Source organism: Halichoeres trimaculatus, unplaced genomic scaffold (genome assembly GCF_033239565.1).
Source record: "Halichoeres trimaculatus isolate MK-OKI-2021-1 unplaced genomic scaffold, fHalTri1.1 fHalTri1_scaffold_14, whole genome shotgun sequence".
Lineage (NCBI taxonomy): Eukaryota > Metazoa > Chordata > Actinopteri > Labriformes > Labridae > Halichoeres > Halichoeres trimaculatus.
In genome coordinates, this window is record NW_027437192.1 from 6757886 (window position 1) to 6775118 (window position 17233).

Below are 17233 nucleotides of genomic sequence, written 5' to 3' on the forward strand. Positions count from 1 at the left end.
GATCGTCTTGACCATGTCTACATGCCTAAATGCATTGAGTTGCTGCCACGTGATTGGCTGATTAGAAATTTGCGTTTATGAGCAGTTGGGTAGGTGTGCCTCAAAAAGTGGCTGGTGAGTGTACGTGCAAACTGACTCAAGTGAAAATAAACCAGCAGTTTCATCAAACCCACTCCCGCCCCTGTGCCTTGTGTTACATACCGGTATGGGCAGGCCAACAGGCTTCGGTGTGAACTGGCTGTACATGTTGAGAGGCAGAGGAACATAAACTGGCACAGGGACTGGCAGGACTCTGGTTCTGGGTTCAATGTTGTCTGGAAACAAAGAGTACATTTACTAACCCACATTTGGCATAATTCTCAAGCAAACCCATGATGCATTGATCTGATTGTTGAGAATCCAAAGAGAAGATATTACCGGTCTGTGTCGAGGTGTTGACAGTCTGTGCTGCACAGGAGACTCCTTTGTTGTGGACCAGTGGGGTGCAGAGCGTGGCCTTGTTCTTCAGCTCTTTAGGATCAGTTTGGACGCTGGCCTGGAGGACAAACATATAACTTATAAACTTCAACAACCAATGAAGCCATCTGGATTTCAGGAGAGCGATGTTATGCTGATATGAAGGAGATTTTTTTGATTATTTAATATGTGATCAAAGAGCAGGACTTGTTAGAAGAAGCACAGGAAAACTTCAGGATGTAGAGGACTTTGTTTTTGGGGTAAACTTACATGTCCAACGAAGTTCGCCTGATAGTAAAAAGGAGTGTCTGTGGTGAAATTGAACAGAGTGGGTCAGAAAAAAAGTGGCTGACATGAGGGAAAAAAAAGCTGTTTTAACTTTCCTCCTGTTTGTACTCACATGATATCTGTGCGTTTGAACCAGATGACGTGGTGCTGCTCTGTTTGTCCACAGCTGAAGCAAGCGAGATGACGCTAGTGATGACCGGAGAGGGGACTGTGGGGCTGACGGGCTGAGGTGAGGAATCTGCACACGGATAATGAAAGATAAGAAAAATAAAACACCTGACTGAAAAACCTCTGAAGTTTTATTTTCTCACATTTACTTTTGACTTTTCAAACTTTTATCAGGCAAGTTTCTTTCTTTGACAGTCTCATCTCTTTTTGGCTCTCCCTCCTAATGTATCTCACTATTCCCCCCCAACACAAGAACTTTAGCTGTCAATCATGGTTAAATGTGATGTAAAACCCTGTTTTCAACATCTAATAACTAATGAAAAAGGAAACTTTTCAGAAAAAAAGAGGACTTTAAAAAAATGCAGCCCACTGATATCTTCAGCAAACAGATGTGAGAAACATTTCTATGAGGTGTATTTAATTTTTTTAAGTTTGACCACAGCTCATCTGGAATGACTGGGGTGAAGAAGATCTTGACCTATACTGCAGCCAGCCACCAGGGGGAGCAGTTTCGTGGCAACATCACTTCGGGCCCAGCAAGAGGATGTCCATTTGTTTTTAAATAGTCAATGGGTTAGATATTTAATATGACCACCAGGGTCAAAACAACCCTGAAATCTGGTGATCATCAAATTCAGGCCCCGTTTACACAATATTTATTCGAAAACACTAAAGCGCAGTGAAAAAAAATCTGTGTTCGCACTAAAAACGCTGTAGTAAGCATGCTAGGCTGGTAGGTGGCGCTCTAACTGTGTTGTCCAAAAGCCGCTTGTGAAGTTGTTGTGTAAACAACTCCTTAGGGGTTTAGGATGAAAACACAATAGTTTTGTTGCTAACTACAGCGTTTCAATCCCTCAGCGTTTCCATGTAAATGCAGATTTTTTTTCACTGCGCTGTGTAAACTGGGCCTTTGGTGGACACAGAGCAGAAATAAAAAGTAAAACCCATCTACAGCTCGTACCCTTTTTCCGGATCTTGTTGCAGAAACGTTGGACGCACATCATGTTGCAGAAGTACTTGATCTCTCCGATGAGGGAAAGACTCTGACTCAGTCGACCTTTGAGACCGCAGGCATCACACTCTAAATGCTGAAGAAAAACAGAGTCAGAGATTTTAAAGAAGCAGCTTTTAGACTTGTTTATACACATTTAAGAATGCAGGTTATGATTGTTCATTATATTTCTGTGCTACTTAATCCTTTTCCTCTGAGTTATCAAAACATTTTCCAGGAAATTCAAATTTCAAAAGTCAGAAAATCAAAGTAAAATAAAACTAAGCCAACACCCCCAACATTTACTTAAAGTCTACTTCAAAATCTAATGACAAGATTTGTTTTAATACTGAAATCAGACAAATACACTTTCAGTTCTGATTGATGACGTCTGATAAAAGGAATAAAGTCCAGGCAGAACTCTTCATAACTCACTCTGAGCTCATTAAAAATGAAAAGTACAAATATAAAGAAACAGAAAATGTTCAGGGACACATTTTCAGCTGATACCTACATTTTTGAAGAGCAGACTGTATCTTGAATTGCAGTTGTCAGAGCAGAACTTCAGTACTGTGCGTATGTATCTCTCCTTCACAAGCCTCTGAGAGATGGAGAGGCAGTAAGCGCACGACTGACAGTATTCACCCCACTGTTTCTTCAGGTCCTCATGGAAAAGCATCTTACACCCTGGAGAAGAGACAGAAGAGGATTTACTGAGTGATTTTTTTCCCTTTTGGGGAACAAAGAACAAATCTCCCGAAAATCTTACAACCCGAGTTTGCATGAACCTATTTCCAAAGCCACAGAGTTACACGTACCCTCACTGCAGAGGAAGCAGTCTCTTCCATCCACCCTCTTGATGATTTTGGGGATCTTTTTCTTCTTACAGTGTTCACACTTTTCCAAGATGTTGTGTGTCATCATGAACTCCTCAGAGCAGGACTGGCTGCATACAAAACTCACTTTATCCTGCGCACACAGACATATTCATCTGATCACTCCAGTGAAAATAACATGAGGTTAAATCAAACAGGTCTTACTCAAGGATGTTAACGGATCAAATGAAAATTCCACCCACCTTCTCCTTGATGACTTTAGGTGGAGTTTCCATGATCCGCTCACATTTGGCACAAAACAACTGATTTTGCTGTTCAAGGAGATCCGTCTGGGTTTGATCAGAATCTTTAGCTGCTTTGATGGGAACGTTTTTTTTCAATGCGGTCCCTTTTTTCTAATAAGAGCAGTAAAGGTTAGAAGCAGAGATTAACAACAACACATCTGGTCGTATAGTAGTTTTTACATCACCCTAAAACTTACTATGTGAAGATATCAAAGGGTAATTTCACACGTCAAACAAGAAAGTGTTTGTGGTTTATGTCAGCCACAGGCTCTGACTGAAGAATAAGTGATTTCTGAGAGAAAATGTTTTATCCACCCTTTCTTAATTTAATGTAACGGCTATCGTCTGTTTTACCTTAAAAGTCATGGCGCAGTCATGGGAGCAGAAGCTTCTGATGGAATCGTCTGACATGCTGAAATGACACGCTGGCGTTGTCTTCTTTCCACAGTTGTCACAAGCCACATGAACACCTTTGGAAAAAATAAGTCTCATGAGAAAAACTTTATCCACTGAGCGCTTTAATTCCATAAATATAATGAGAAACCTCAGGAGGAAATCAGGGTTTAAGGTTTCATGTAAGTCGATTCTTTTCATTTGATTAGCCCGAGCAGTGAAGTGCTGAATAGAAATATGGAGCTTACGTAGAAGTGCTAAAAAACGTCCCGTACCTGACTTACAGACAGCCTGGATCTTGGACTCCGCCACACATTCACTGCTGCAGAAGAACTCCACCTCATCCTCACTGTTTTTAGATTCAACCATATCTGCCAACGGAAGGGAAGAGCCGCACATGGTGCACGGATGAGGGGTTTTGGCTTTCTGCAAAAAATAAGAGAGAAGATACAGACAGAGAGGGTTTTAGTTCTTAAATCTTAAAAGAAGAAATGTATCAGATCAAACCTATTATGTTGCCAATGCCATGTTAAATCTAAAACAGCTCGGGATGTGTATTTCAGGCTAGTCTTAGGCTAGTTAGATTCGGTGACATATTATTCTAGTTTTACATGAGAAAATTTGCACTTAATCTCATCTTTTGTTTATTTTTTGTAGAAGTTTTTCTCTTTGCCATTCAACTCAAGAGTGCCCCATCCATTCAACCACCAACTGGTATTTACGCTTCTCATGTTATTTTGAATGTTTTAGTATCATTATGGCACAAAGAAAAACAGTTTTCAGATGCTGTACAGACACTGTCTGGCAGATTAACCGCATTATTACCAGAGGTTATAAAAACATTGGAAAAAATAATTTATATGGATCAGATAATATAATTTCAAGATCACCGCTCATCCCTAAACCTGTACCTACAGGAAACAAAACCATAGGTCACTAAAACCTGAAAAAAAAACAGTTTTTTTGATGGCAAATTAGGGCCTGTGCACGGTGGCCGGTGGGTGTCAGACAATTTACAAAAGCTAGTGTGCAAGAGCAAAAATATAAAACATTACATGAGGTATTTGTTATATTGTAATTATATGACGACAGTTGAGATTTTAACCTTTGTTCAGGACCCTTACTGTGGTCGGGTAGAAACTGTCTCTGAACCGGTTTGTCCTTGTGGTGATAGACCTGTACCGCCTGCCTGACAGTAACAGATTAAACAGAGAGCAGTGTTGCCAGATTGGGCGGAAAACCACCCAATTGGGCTACTTTTGATTACATCTGGCGGGGAAAAAATGCATTGGGCGGGTATATAATATTTGGGCTGCTTTTGCCAACATCTGGCGTTTTTTTATATTGCGGAAACAGCACAACAAACTGTTATTTTATGGTTTAAAGACAGTACAAATACAAAATTCAGAATACTTCATTCACTCGTATTATATTCAACTAAAAACACATTTATTTGCAGTGAGTTATTCAGTCGCTATCAATGTCGCCATAACAACGTGACGTCACATCAACAAACTAGCATAGTGCGCCGACACAGAAGCCTGAGGCAGAAGCCCGCGCGCTCAACTTGGGCCTGGCACTGGGATACAGGAGGTGCATTTTTTCCACATTTTCTGTGACATGCACTGTCTGTAATAATACAACTTGCCATTTGGGCTTCAATGTTTAATACTGTAAAAGCATTTAAATCCACATTTATAAAAATATTAAATGTTTTCGTGTGTAAAACACTATTGGGCATTTTTTTTGCGGAAGTGGGCGAGTTTTGGAACGTGATTGGGCGAATATAGCTCAACCAAATCTGGCAACACTGACAAAGAGGGGTCCAGGGTTATTTTTCCGCCTTTCGGAGGCAGCAGAAATGATGCAGTTCTTCCAGTTTGAGGAGGGGGCAGTCGGTGATGTTTTTGGCCGTGTTGATGATACTTTACAGTGACGTCCTCTGAGCCACTGTGACATTGTCTGTGCTTTGATGTAGCACAGAACTCTGTCTGTGAACATCCCCAGGTCTGGGTGTTCAAAAATGTCCCAGTTAGTTCTTTCAAAGCAGCCCTGTAGCTGCTCAGAGGCATCATCAGCCCAGGTTGTGATCCCCCCTCCTGAAGGGGGGCTGTATGCAGGGATCATGAGCAGGGACATGTGGTCAGACTGGCCCAGGTGTGCTAGCTGTTTAGCCTTTTAGCCCAGCTTGATGTTGGAGTACACCTTGTCCAGTGTATTAGCTCCTCTGGTGGCACACTTGACGTGCTGAAACCTGGGAAAGCACCATTTGAAGGTCCCCTGCTATGATGTGTGCTGCTTCGGGGTGTCTACTCTGCTGCTGTGGGGTAGTCAGTTAGCCGCGCTAGCATTAGCATCGGGTGGGATGTAAACAACAGCCACAAACACCGCCGTTAACTCCCGGTGAATGTACATGGGTCTGCATTTAACAGTCACATATTCCAGTGACTGTCCACAGTCGCCATGTCAGTACACTAGTTGTTGTTTATGTACATGCACACACCCCTTCCTCTACTCTTAGCGGGTTCCGTTCCCTGCCAATGGGCTATGTAGCCGGCTAGCTCGATGACCCGGGAGTTCTTGCTATGTCCGTCGGCAGGTTGTGAGTCAATAAAATCAGCAGTTATGCTCTGTATGACCTCCTATCCGGGGGAGTTCGTGTCTGTTATATCTAGAGCCACTAAAAAGAGCCACTAGAGCCGTGTCTGTTTTGAACAAAGCGGGGGTTATAGAGGGCTGTGTCTGGGCCAAACGACTAACTACAAGTCTAAAAGTCTCTAAAGTTGCTGCATGGTTGTGTTAGTGTCTCATTGTGCTGACTCTGATGAGATCGCGCTCAATGTAAACAGACGCTTCACGATGACGTAGCCAGCCATGCGCGTGAGTGATACTTGCTAAAGTCTGGTTCATATAGAGGTAGTGTGACCGTTAGCCGTTTTCTTCAGCGGCGGAACAGCTCTGCGGGGGGCAATCGTGCTTAAGTAACGGTTTGGATGGCCAGTGTGACCGCGCCCTGAGAAGGATTCACCGAATCCATCCTTCGTAGCACCCGCAAAGGAGACCGGATTCGTCAGTATCTGAAGGGGCCTTTGAAACGGGACTGTCTTCGACGCACCGCTGTGACGTAATCGGTCTTTGAATGCAGCCTTAGTAGGCTGCAGACACGAACTGTAACATAGTTCATGACTACCGAGCTCCGAGTGCACACTGAGGAAAAGCTCTTACATCTGCCCCACAGCTCACAGCATTTAAAATACTCACATTTCCAGAGTCCGACGTTTGTTGGCGTATGGTTGGCAATGCGCCTGGATTCAGGACCAGTCTATTCGCTAGCCCTCTGTTGTACTGTCCAAAGTTGGCAAAGCAGTCGGCCGTGAAGTGACTAGCACACACATGCACAGCTTTACTGAGTGTATCTGGCACTTTTCCTCGATAAATGAACTCTAACCACTTAGTCTTGTCTTCTTCCGGGATGGGAAGCTTGTGCAAAGAATTATGTGGCTGTTTACAGCCAACAACAGCGCAGCTCTTCAGTTTTGGCATTCTGAACTCCGACCTCTCACTGCAGTGGAAACATCATGGCTGCTCTTTACCATGGACTGTATAAAACACACAGGAATCTCTCTCGCAGTGGGGAGGAGAGGGGAGGGGGTTTCTGCTCCTGTGGACCAATCAGGTCAGACTTGCTCCTGATTGGTCGAAAAAGATCAACTGTGATGTCGGCAAATGCCCAAAATCCAAACAGCTGGTTTAAGGTCAGGATTCTACATTCAAAAGCACTACTATTTACAGGTTTTGTTATTGAATATCACATTTTGTGGGCTTGGAGGAAAGACAAAGACCCAGAAATTTCACTAAAAGACTTAATAAAGTGATTTTTGCCTTTAAGTAAAGTTGTCCTTCATCTTACAGTTATACTTCTACTTCTCCTTTTAGTGAAAACCAACATCTGAGGTTTATCTCTCCTCTGTATGTATATCAGTAGTCCTTCTCCTCCTTTGATTGGTCTATGTGGAGGAGTGACTCTGAGCAGCAGGAGGGTGCTCCAAAACTGAGACCACTCTGAGTGGAGCAACAAAAAGATGCTCTGTGAGGTGTTTGTGTACTAAGGCCCTTATGAGCAGTATGTGGTGAATGTTTTTTGTCTTCTTACCTTTTTGTACTGAGCCAGACACTTAGCGCTGCACATCTGTTTGCAGCAGTCTTCCATGCTAACCGTCAGAGGTGCTGTTAAGTTTGAATAACAGTTCACACAGATCAACATCTTGTTCAAATTACAGAAACGGACGAAGCAGGGATCGCTGCAGATCTTGTGAGTGACAGCGTCCTTCATGACCTCATGTTTACTCTGCAGGTGGACAAATAGAGAGTGGATCAGCTGTTAGGGCAGAAAGTTAAGCTATGATTGATCTTTTTGAAGATATTTCTCATTCTCTCACAATGCAGTATCTGTTGCACATGCTGCACTGTGAATGTGAAGCCACGGGCACGATGGACACTTTGGTGTTCATCATTCTCTTGTAGTTAAAGGAGAACATGCAGGTCTGGCTGCAGAAATCCTTCATAGTCCCCTCATCATCCACTGGAGCCTGGAGGACTGTCCTGGTCTTTCGTGTTATTGTCCTGGAGGAACAGGGAGGGGTTCAATCATCTAAATCATCAATCGTCAAATAGTTCCCTTTGACTGAATCAAACTTGTGTGTGACTCACTGAAGGCAGAAGGTGCAGCTTGTTTGATCTTCTTTCATCTGGAAAAATTTCAAAAGGCAGGGAGAGGAGCAGAAGATCTCTGAGTGGTTCTTCTTCTGATAAGCCGTCTCTCCATCCATCAGGACCTTGTTGCAGCTGGAGCAAGACTGAAGCACATCAAAGGTGGTCACAGTGGGCTCTGTGGACGTGGAATTTCTTGGTGAGGAGAAACTTGAGGCTTCTTCAGTCTTCAAGTCGTCCTGTCAGAAACAGAAGAGTGGATCGCTCACAGACTGGCCGTTGTCCTGCTGTTTAGAGACATTTTTAGATCTCCTCTCCTGTGTCTCATCTTTTCCCTCTCCAGACCTCTTCTCCATAACTAAACATTGAAAACAGGGTTTATTCTCATCTTAAAAACGTTTTTGTGTGAACAGTATCATCGTCCTACCTTTGCCACATTCGGCTCATCCTTGATGTTTTTATTGGATAAGAGATTACCGAGATCTGGTTTGTACTCCTCTTCAATAGGCTCTTGTTTAATCTTGATAAGGAGTGAAAAGACAGATTAGCAACACAAAAAGAGAAGAGTCTGACAGGGTGATCATTTTATTTTCCTGTTATATTTAACCTGCCACAATTTTATTTTTTAACAACCAATCTCAAGAAGAAAGTACTCGTAACCTAGTCCAACTTTTCTGTCCGTCTTTTTTTCTTTAAATCATATCCATCACTTGAAAAATCTCAGGTATCATCCAGTTGCTTCAAAAAAAAAAGAGAACAAAAGAAAAACATGCCTTGAATCATTGCAAAATGTTTTAAAAGAAGACTTTGAGCACTCACTGAGTCCATATTTAGTGTAATTTGCTCTTCTTTGATGTCCTCTTCCTTCTTCTCCTTCTCCTCCTTGGAAACCAGTGGTATTTTCCTTCCTGTAAAAACAAAGAAAAAAATACAAAAATGACTCAAAAACAGTTGAAGACATCGTTTGAAGACAATCCCCTCCATAGATGTAATACAACATGTAAAACCAAGCTTTTGATCATTCAGAGGAATGGTGAATCTCTTGTATTTGTGTTACAGAAGTCTGCTTAACATTAAACTGAGTAGATTAAGCAAACAAACATCATCATGGATCACTGCTAGTCAGTAACTTACTTTTTCCAGTAATTGGTAATCTCACTACTACGTCAAACGTTATAACGCTGTTAACGACAATGAAACTAGGCGTGTTACTATGTATCCAGCCTGGCTTTCTCAGCCAGGCACAGAGAGGAGCTGCAGATAAAATGTGGTGAAAGCGCCAGACACACAAGTAAAGATGAGTACGATCATGTTGACACGTCTTTAAATAAAAGAGCTGATGCTAAAGTAAACTTTTCAGCAACAAATATCACACAGCGACCTGTGTGTTTGTGTAACCTGCAGTCAGTGAGGATCTCATTCAGCGTCTTTGGATCAAACCAACTCCAGGGAGAGGGAGGGGTGGATGCTTTTTGAGGTTTGAGTGTACGGTTCAAGTAGCCGACTTGTTTTGACTTGAAAAACTGTTAGAGATGACAGGACTAGACTTACAAATAAGTTATTAATCAGGGGGAAAGTATAAGTCCGAGAGTGGAGTGAAAGACAAAAAAAAGTGGGAGAATCCCTCCTAAATTGGGAGTGTTGGCAGGTCTATTCGGCCTGGCTCACTCGGCCAGACACAGGACAGGAGCCACAGATTTAACATGCACAAGTCTGTCTGGTTAAAACTGGTGTTTTCAGGGTGGAAGTAAACAGACACTACTTCAACTTCACAGATGTAAATGACAAGAAAAGACATGAGATCATCTCAGAGCAAAACCTGCTCAAAAACTGACTTCTTTTGCTAAATTAAAGGTTTTTAAAAAAGCTAACACAATAATTTATTTTGACCGTAACAAATAACATTTATGAAGAAGTAATTTAGTTACTAATTTAATTACTTATTTGGGAAAGTAACAAGTAATTATAGCAATAACTTTTTAAAGCAATTTCCCAAACATTGCTGCTTGTCAGTACTGAGGAAATGCCAAAAAGACTGATACCTGGCACAGGGAGAGATTGAGCCTTGTGCACCATCATGCATCTGTTGCTGCAGAAGAAGTCCAACCTGCCCTCTTCGTTTTGATCTTCAACCATGTCTGACATCTGATGGAACATCTGGCACATGGGGCACATCTGGGGTTCCTTAATACTCTGAAATGAAGGAGCAAATAAAAGAAGAGAAACACTGTGAGGCACGATGCATTAACCCCTGATCCGTTTGCCAATGAGAGGTTTGACTCACTTCTTTAATCTTGACCAGACACTCGCCGCTGCAGACCAATTTGTCGCCATCGTCAGTCCTCAGAGTGAGCTGCTTCAGGGAGCGTAAGCCACAGACTTCACAGGTAACAAAAGGGATGTCATTGGCTGCGTGGTAGTTGATGAAGCAGGTGTCGCTGCAAACCTTGTGCTTGAATTCATCCAGGGTCAGACTGACGCTCTTCTGAGGATGGACAGGGAGTTCATGTTCACATAAAGCTGATAATCACAGTTGTTTGAAGAAAGCTGCATATATAAATGAGAGTGTTTATTTCTCTCTTACCTCACAGCGCTTGTTGCACATCTTGCACAATGTGAGGGACCTCTTGGAGTTGATGGAGGCGAGGCATTTGTCGCTGCACAGTTCCCTCATTCCCTGATCATCCACGGGAACCCGGATTACGCTTTGAGGACGAGATATCACCCTGAGGGGAGGACAACTCGATGAGTTTATGCCTTTTTTGTTTTTAATGGCAGTAAGTGTGAAGAGACTCTGGAAAAGTTCAGGAAGGGAGAGTTGGGATGACGTGCATGAAAGGGTCAAACCTTCTTCTGTTGTAGAGAGGACTGAAGCCTCTCTGGGGTCCCTGCTTTGAGCTTTGAGCTTAATCAAAATCATAAATTATCACATCAGATTATCTAGATGTATAAACGACATTTTCTCTGATTTCAGTTATGAGGGAGAGGAGTCTGCAGCCTCTTCTACTCCTCTAAAAAAACAGAGAAAGACTAGGGGGACCCTGCCCCCACCTCCTCAATCAAGCATCGGTGCAGAAAGTCTTTCAGATAGGTAAGCATGTCATCCTAAGCCGTTGATATTGTCCTGATCTCAGCCCTTTATTACCCTAGTATATCTATAAACCGTCTTTTTTTTCGTTCGCAATTTGACATCGCAGAGATGATGACTTTGGTGAGGAACAGGAACGTCAGGAGGACGTGCCTGAGAAAATGGAAGCGAGGTAAGGTAAATACAAATACCAATAACTCTGTTTGTACATGCTAATACAGCTTTGTTCTATCAAGTATCTCACAATACAGTGAAAAGTAAAAGCTAGATAAACCCTGATGAGCACAACTTGTAGTTGAAGTTAGCATTAAAAACTGACCTCAGAATCAAACATCGTTGCAGAAGTTGTGTTGCTCGTCGTTGTGAAGCCTTTGAGCGCAGAGTGTTTTGATATTGGTAGGTACTGTGTTGCGTTTGCGTTCTTGTGAGAGGGGCTGTGCTGGCTTTTAAATCGCCATCTTACCTACGTCACCTTTAAGGCCTTAATTTTAGATACATGAATTTAAGACTTTTTAAGACTTTTCAAGAATGTGCAGACACCCTGAAACAAAATCCTCCATTAAAGTGATACTCCGGGATGGAACAAGTTGGGTCCTATCACAAGGTTTAGGGCAGAAATTACCCCTACAGAAGTGTTTTTGTGCAGCAGAAGCCCAGAGCGCTCGCACCAAAGACCCCCTCCCTGCTCCTCTGCCGGTTTCCTCTACACTCAGACGGGGCCATATTTTACTTGACCAAAAACACAAATAAACGGACTCCCACCCAAAAAATCTGATATCGGTCTGCATTCACGCTTTATTTAGAGAATTTTCAGCGCGTTACTTTCACACAAAAGCACCGCTAAATAAGGCTCTAGTTCTCATTGTGTCATAAAACGGCGCTACCTCCGCTGCAGAGCCACAGCTGGCTACGAGGCTCTCGCCGCTTAGTGTATCAGTCCGTGCACGCGGCGTGCCAGATATAAACAAACCCAGGTAGTCTGCCAGGACGAAGAGACACGATGAGAACTAGAGCCTTATTTAGCGGTGCTTTTGTGTGAAAGTAACGCGCTGAAAATTCTCTAAATAAAGCGTGAATGCAGACCGATATCAGATTTTTTCGGTGGGGGTCCGTTAATTTGTGTTTTTTGGTCAAGTAAAATATGGCCCAGTCTGAGTGCAGAGGAGCAGGGAGGGGGTGTTTGGTGCGAGCGCCCTGGGCTTCTGCTGCACAAAAACACTGCTGTAGGGGTAATTTCTGCCCTAAACCTTGTGATAGGACCCAACTTGTTCCATCCCGGAGTATCACTTTAAATGCTTGCATGTCATAAAAACACGGAGACAAACATTCTGAACCCACTCATTGCAGCTGAAGCATTTTCTGTGCTGATGATCTGGAACGACACAGGAGCGAGGACAGACTGTCTTCCCCGGGGGCAGCACCTTCCCACACTCGGTGCAGTACACCAAGTCTCCAACTGTGACTGTCGGTGCGTTACTCGTTTCGGCATCAGGAGGAGCATCGTTCCTGTTCGCAGTCGAGTGTGAAGCGTTCTTCATCTCCTCCTGCGGGAAAACAGAAAGTCTTTCTCATGACTCTCCTGAGTAAAAGCTATTGTCTGTTTATTAAAGCTTCATTTAAAATAATATAATAAAAGAAAAGAGCAAAAAAAACGTATCTGCCGATGATGGCTTCTCAGTTTTGTGTTTTTCTTTGAATAAAATCAAAACTTATTACCTGTGCGGAATGATCGCCTTCAGCTGCATTCATTTCTAGAGGAAGAATCACAAGGTCACACAGTTTACTCAAAACATAGGTTCTTTTGGAAGAGATACAAGCAGATAAACAACATTTTAAACGAAACATTTTGAATGAAAGTGAATAAAGCCACATTTTCTCTCATGAAGAAATATTTCATACTATTATAAATTTTTTAAACTATTAAATAACTTCAATCTAAAATCTGGAATCAGTTTTAGATCTCAGAAATTAGTTATAAACAGCTGTCAGACCTAACTCAACAAAAAGTGTGTTCCCCATTCACAAGAAATCTGTCGTGCTGTACCTCTGTGGTTCACTGGTCGCAGCTTGTACGATATCACACAGCTACGAGCGCAGAAAAGCTCAACGATGCTCTCGCCGATGTCATGAGTAACCATGTCTGATGCCGGTTGAAAAACGCCGCACATGGTGCACCGATAAGGTCGCTGGATTTCCTGCAGGAAAAACCAAAAAGAAAATTGAAACGACTGGAGGTTGAAGATAAATCAAGACAAAAATTCTTCAAACCTGCGCTGAAGCTTCTGTAACACAAACAGTTTCTGGACTATCTGGACAGCATCTGTTGCTTCTCTACTTTTGTACCTTTGTGAAATCATCCAGACATTTCTGGCTGCAAAAGCTTTGGGTCTCCTCCCGGAGCTTGAGCTTGAGCGGTTTGTAGCTGGTGGCCTTGCATTTCGCACAGACTGTGAGGTTGGCTCGGCGGAAATCTTCAAAGCAGTTTTCACTGCAGAACTTGTAGAAAATATCATTTATCATCAGGCCGCATTTGGTCTGTGGAAGGTACAGACAGAGGAGTGCTGAGTTTTATGAAAAGTTGTGTTGACAATAATTTAAATATATATATTTCAAATCAGCTTACGGTTCCTGATTTTTTGCACATGTTGCAGACCCGCTGATGGGTTGGACTGGCTGAGTTCGACCTAAAGGAGCAGAGGCACGTCATGCTGCAGAAGTCCTTGATGGTTCCTTTCGCGTCCACAGCGGCCATGATGAGGTCAGAGAGGTTTGCTATGTCTCTGGTGATGAGAAGGAAACATGATTTAGAGTTCATGCATACACACAGGCTTATATCAGTTTTTAAGTACTGTTTCTCAAAGACTCACTTGGAGCAGTGAAAGCAGGGTCTGGTCACAGGTTTATTGACGGGAAACATTTTAAACAGGCAGTCTTTGGAGCAGAAGACATCTGTGAAGCCTTTTTTCTGAAAAGCTGTTTGGCCCTTCAACATGATCTCCCGACAGTGAGAGCACATCATCTGGATCTCCTGAGATTTTAGATGAAGTGTATTCAGTTTTTTTGTGTTTTTATCATAAATAAAGGAAAAAGCTATCCAACATGTAATCTGACAGGGTAACGTCTCTAAACGCTGTGTTTATCCTGTGAGTAATGCATCTTTTTACTTCTCTGGTACCTTTTCACTGCTGGCATCAGTGGATGTCGAGGATTTTTGATGCTGTTTGCTGTCAGAAAGGACAGGCTGATCTTTCTCTACTGATGTGACTGCAGGAAACAGCTGGGAGAGGAGAATTGGAGCCTTCAGCTTCTCCTTAAAAAAAGAAAAAAACAAGTGTTGTTCAAACTTTTATTCACTTATTGTTTTAACCACTGAATATTCATTAAAAAACTGTAGGAAAAAACCTACAGAAAAAATCATTAGCAGTCATGGAATTAGGGCCTGTGTCCACCAGCAATATTTTTAGTGTACTCTATATCACTATTGTCCCACTTCCTTTAAAAGGGACAATAAAGAGGGTTTAAAAAAAGCTTTGAATGCTTACTTCTAATTTTTTTTAATCAACATAAAGTTAAAAAAAATGTTAGTGGAGACAGGCCCTTAAACCAAGAAAAACGCTGAAAGTGCCAAAATAAAAAGAAAATTTGCTGCTCATCCTTTTTAATTATAATATTTGGGAACATAAAGATAAATTGGATACTTGCCAAGTCCAGTTTTGGGATGACTATCCTCAGTTGTGACTTCCCAATCATTGCAGCTAAAACCTTTTTCCTTTTTTCTAAGAAATAAGAATAAAAATATCAAGTATGGTTGTTAGTTTTTGTGTGGCAGTTCCACTCTAACAGATCAGAGGTAAAAGTTTAAAGTTATTGTCTCAAATCATCATCACAAATTCATGCAATCCACCAGATTCATTTTACCTTGATCTGAAGGAGGAGAGGAACTCCGGCTGTCCACATCCATCGGGTCTCTCTGCTCCTCAGCTTCTTCTTGATCTTCTCCTATGTGGTCCTCTGAGTCCGTGTCCATCTCTTCTGCAGCGCTGACCTTTTTTGTTGTATCAAGGCTAGCCCTTTCTTGCTTCTTCACATCTTTCTCACTCGGTAAAAGTGGCATTTCTTCTGAATCCTGTCTGCCATCATCTTCATTGTTTTCCTCATTTCCAGGAATGTCCTCATCAGAGTCAAAGTCCACGTCCATGTCATCATCGTTGTCACTATAAGACATGTTTGCTGTGTCGTTATTTCTACACGGTGGCGTTTCCTGTGATGTCTTTTCACCGGGGCTCTCAGGTTTTTCCTCTGAGCGGTCATCTTGTTCTGTGTTCACTTCTTTTTGTTCCTCATCCTTCAGCTCAGAGGCCTCGTCCTCACTTTCCTGCCTCGTGTCTGTTTCTTCTCTTTTTCTCTTGCCTGGGCCACGTCCCTTTGATTGACGTTTTCTGGAAGAGCTGCCGGGGGGTTTCTTTCTTGAAGAGGATTTTTTTGCGGAACCTGGATGTGATAAAAAAGATAAGTTAGAAACTGTAAATAAAATTTAAAAAAATACTATTAAAAAGAATTAAATAAATTAACTAGAAAATCACTCAGAGAGCACAGACCTCCACCAAGCATATTGTGATTGTCACCAACACTTTAGTCCTACTTTAATGTTATACTCCCTTTCAGCAGACTGTCTGCTACAATTTGGTGTTAGTTGCAGGTTTGTATCATAATTTGTTGCCTGACAGTGTTGAAAACTATGATGACCCAGTACATATTTTATATTCCGGATCTCAGTATCCAGAATGTTGCCAGGATCTGGATCGTACTTTAACATCTGTCAGAAATTATGGTGACCTTGTCTTGTATTGTTTTGGAAAGCAATCTGACCATTTATCCTGGAGTTATATACACACATGGTGAAAACAGCCCTATCTCACAATGACAAAGAATCCTTTAAAAAAATTCTGGATCCAGACGGTGATCCAGATTAGGGATGGGAATCGAAAACTGGTTCCTGTTGAGAATTGATAAGAAATGTTTCAATTCATCGATATAGTTAGCCTTTGTGCTTAACGATTCCATCATCAATTGTTTGCATTATGCTGGAGCCGCCGGGCCTTATGTCCACTAATCTGCTGCAGCTATCTTAGCTTAGCAGTTGGGTAACGTTTCCAAAGAAAACTCTGATTTAGGAATTTCAGTTTGAAGTTTTTCTAAAGAACTGACTTCATTGAGAAATATACATTACTCTCTTTCAGGAGATTCATATTCAGTACATTTGAAACGGTATAAATCACCTTATTTAACAAAATAGCGCAAGCCTGATGCAAACATATATGGGAAACTGCATTGATATGCTAGCAGTTAGCATACATCAGTATAACTTCAGCTTCAGAATAGAATTTCATCTTTCATCACAGAAACATATCACATCAACTCTTTCAAATGTGAAAAGCCAACAGGCTAATGAAAGGCTCATGGCTGACTTCATAACTACGGAAAACTTCCAAACAACTTAAACCATTGCTATAACCACTTTGAGACACTAGATGGCCTACTTGAATTATTAGTATATTATAACACAGTACATCAATGTCACATTGTGTGCAATTCTTACCTGTTTCTGTGTAATTATGCCCAGAAATATCCAGACTCAGGGACCAATTACATTTTATTCACTTACAGTATAAACTCAATTAAATGTTGTTGACACAGAAAACCTGTAAAGCTACTTTTTGTACCAAGAAAATTCACAACAGGAAGTGATAAGGGAATTGGTATTGACAAAATCTTATTAATTCCCATCCCTAATCCAGATCACCTCCAAAATTTAATCACTTCTTCCTTATCCTATTTTGAACATTGCCTTAAAATTGCATCAAGATCTGTTGGTTAGTTTTTGAGTTATGTTGTTCACAGACAAATAAACAAACAAACTTTCCCCAAAACATAGCATCCTTGGCAGAGGTAATAGATTAAAATAAAATAAAAAAAAATAAAAATAAAACAGGGGGCGGTGATAGAAAACAAAACATTT

General features: G+C 41.7%; 1 protein-coding gene across 1 annotated transcript in view; it reads right to left on the reverse strand.

Annotated features, from left to right (window-relative positions):
* The window catches only part of LOC141802665 (uncharacterized), a 29370-nt gene that overhangs the window by 5861 nt on the left and 6276 nt on the right, over positions 1 to 17233 (reverse strand). Inside the window, exons 8-34 of the mRNA XM_074686237.1 lie at positions 15133 to 15705; positions 14917 to 14990; positions 14390 to 14524; positions 14082 to 14242; positions 13838 to 13994; positions 13558 to 13749; positions 13259 to 13409; positions 12931 to 12965; positions 12553 to 12758; positions 10711 to 10852; positions 10411 to 10611; positions 10169 to 10319; positions 8946 to 9034; positions 8554 to 8646; positions 8127 to 8365; positions 7856 to 8039; positions 7570 to 7764; positions 3692 to 3842; positions 3378 to 3493; positions 2982 to 3134; positions 2722 to 2872; positions 2418 to 2590; positions 1874 to 2000; positions 857 to 982; positions 727 to 764; positions 418 to 535; positions 202 to 314 (exon numbers count right to left, since the gene is read on the reverse strand). Coding sequence (XP_074542338.1) covers positions 202 to 314; positions 418 to 535; positions 727 to 764; positions 857 to 982; positions 1874 to 2000; positions 2418 to 2590; positions 2722 to 2872; positions 2982 to 3134; positions 3378 to 3493; positions 3692 to 3842; positions 7570 to 7764; positions 7856 to 8039; positions 8127 to 8365; positions 8554 to 8646; positions 8946 to 9034; positions 10169 to 10319; positions 10411 to 10611; positions 10711 to 10852; positions 12553 to 12758; positions 12931 to 12965; positions 13259 to 13409; positions 13558 to 13749; positions 13838 to 13994; positions 14082 to 14242; positions 14390 to 14524; positions 14917 to 14990; positions 15133 to 15705 — 4244 coding nt within the window. The remainder of the gene's footprint in view (positions 1 to 201; positions 315 to 417; positions 536 to 726; positions 765 to 856; positions 983 to 1873; positions 2001 to 2417; positions 2591 to 2721; positions 2873 to 2981; positions 3135 to 3377; positions 3494 to 3691; positions 3843 to 7569; positions 7765 to 7855; positions 8040 to 8126; positions 8366 to 8553; positions 8647 to 8945; positions 9035 to 10168; positions 10320 to 10410; positions 10612 to 10710; positions 10853 to 12552; positions 12759 to 12930; positions 12966 to 13258; positions 13410 to 13557; positions 13750 to 13837; positions 13995 to 14081; positions 14243 to 14389; positions 14525 to 14916; positions 14991 to 15132; positions 15706 to 17233) is intronic.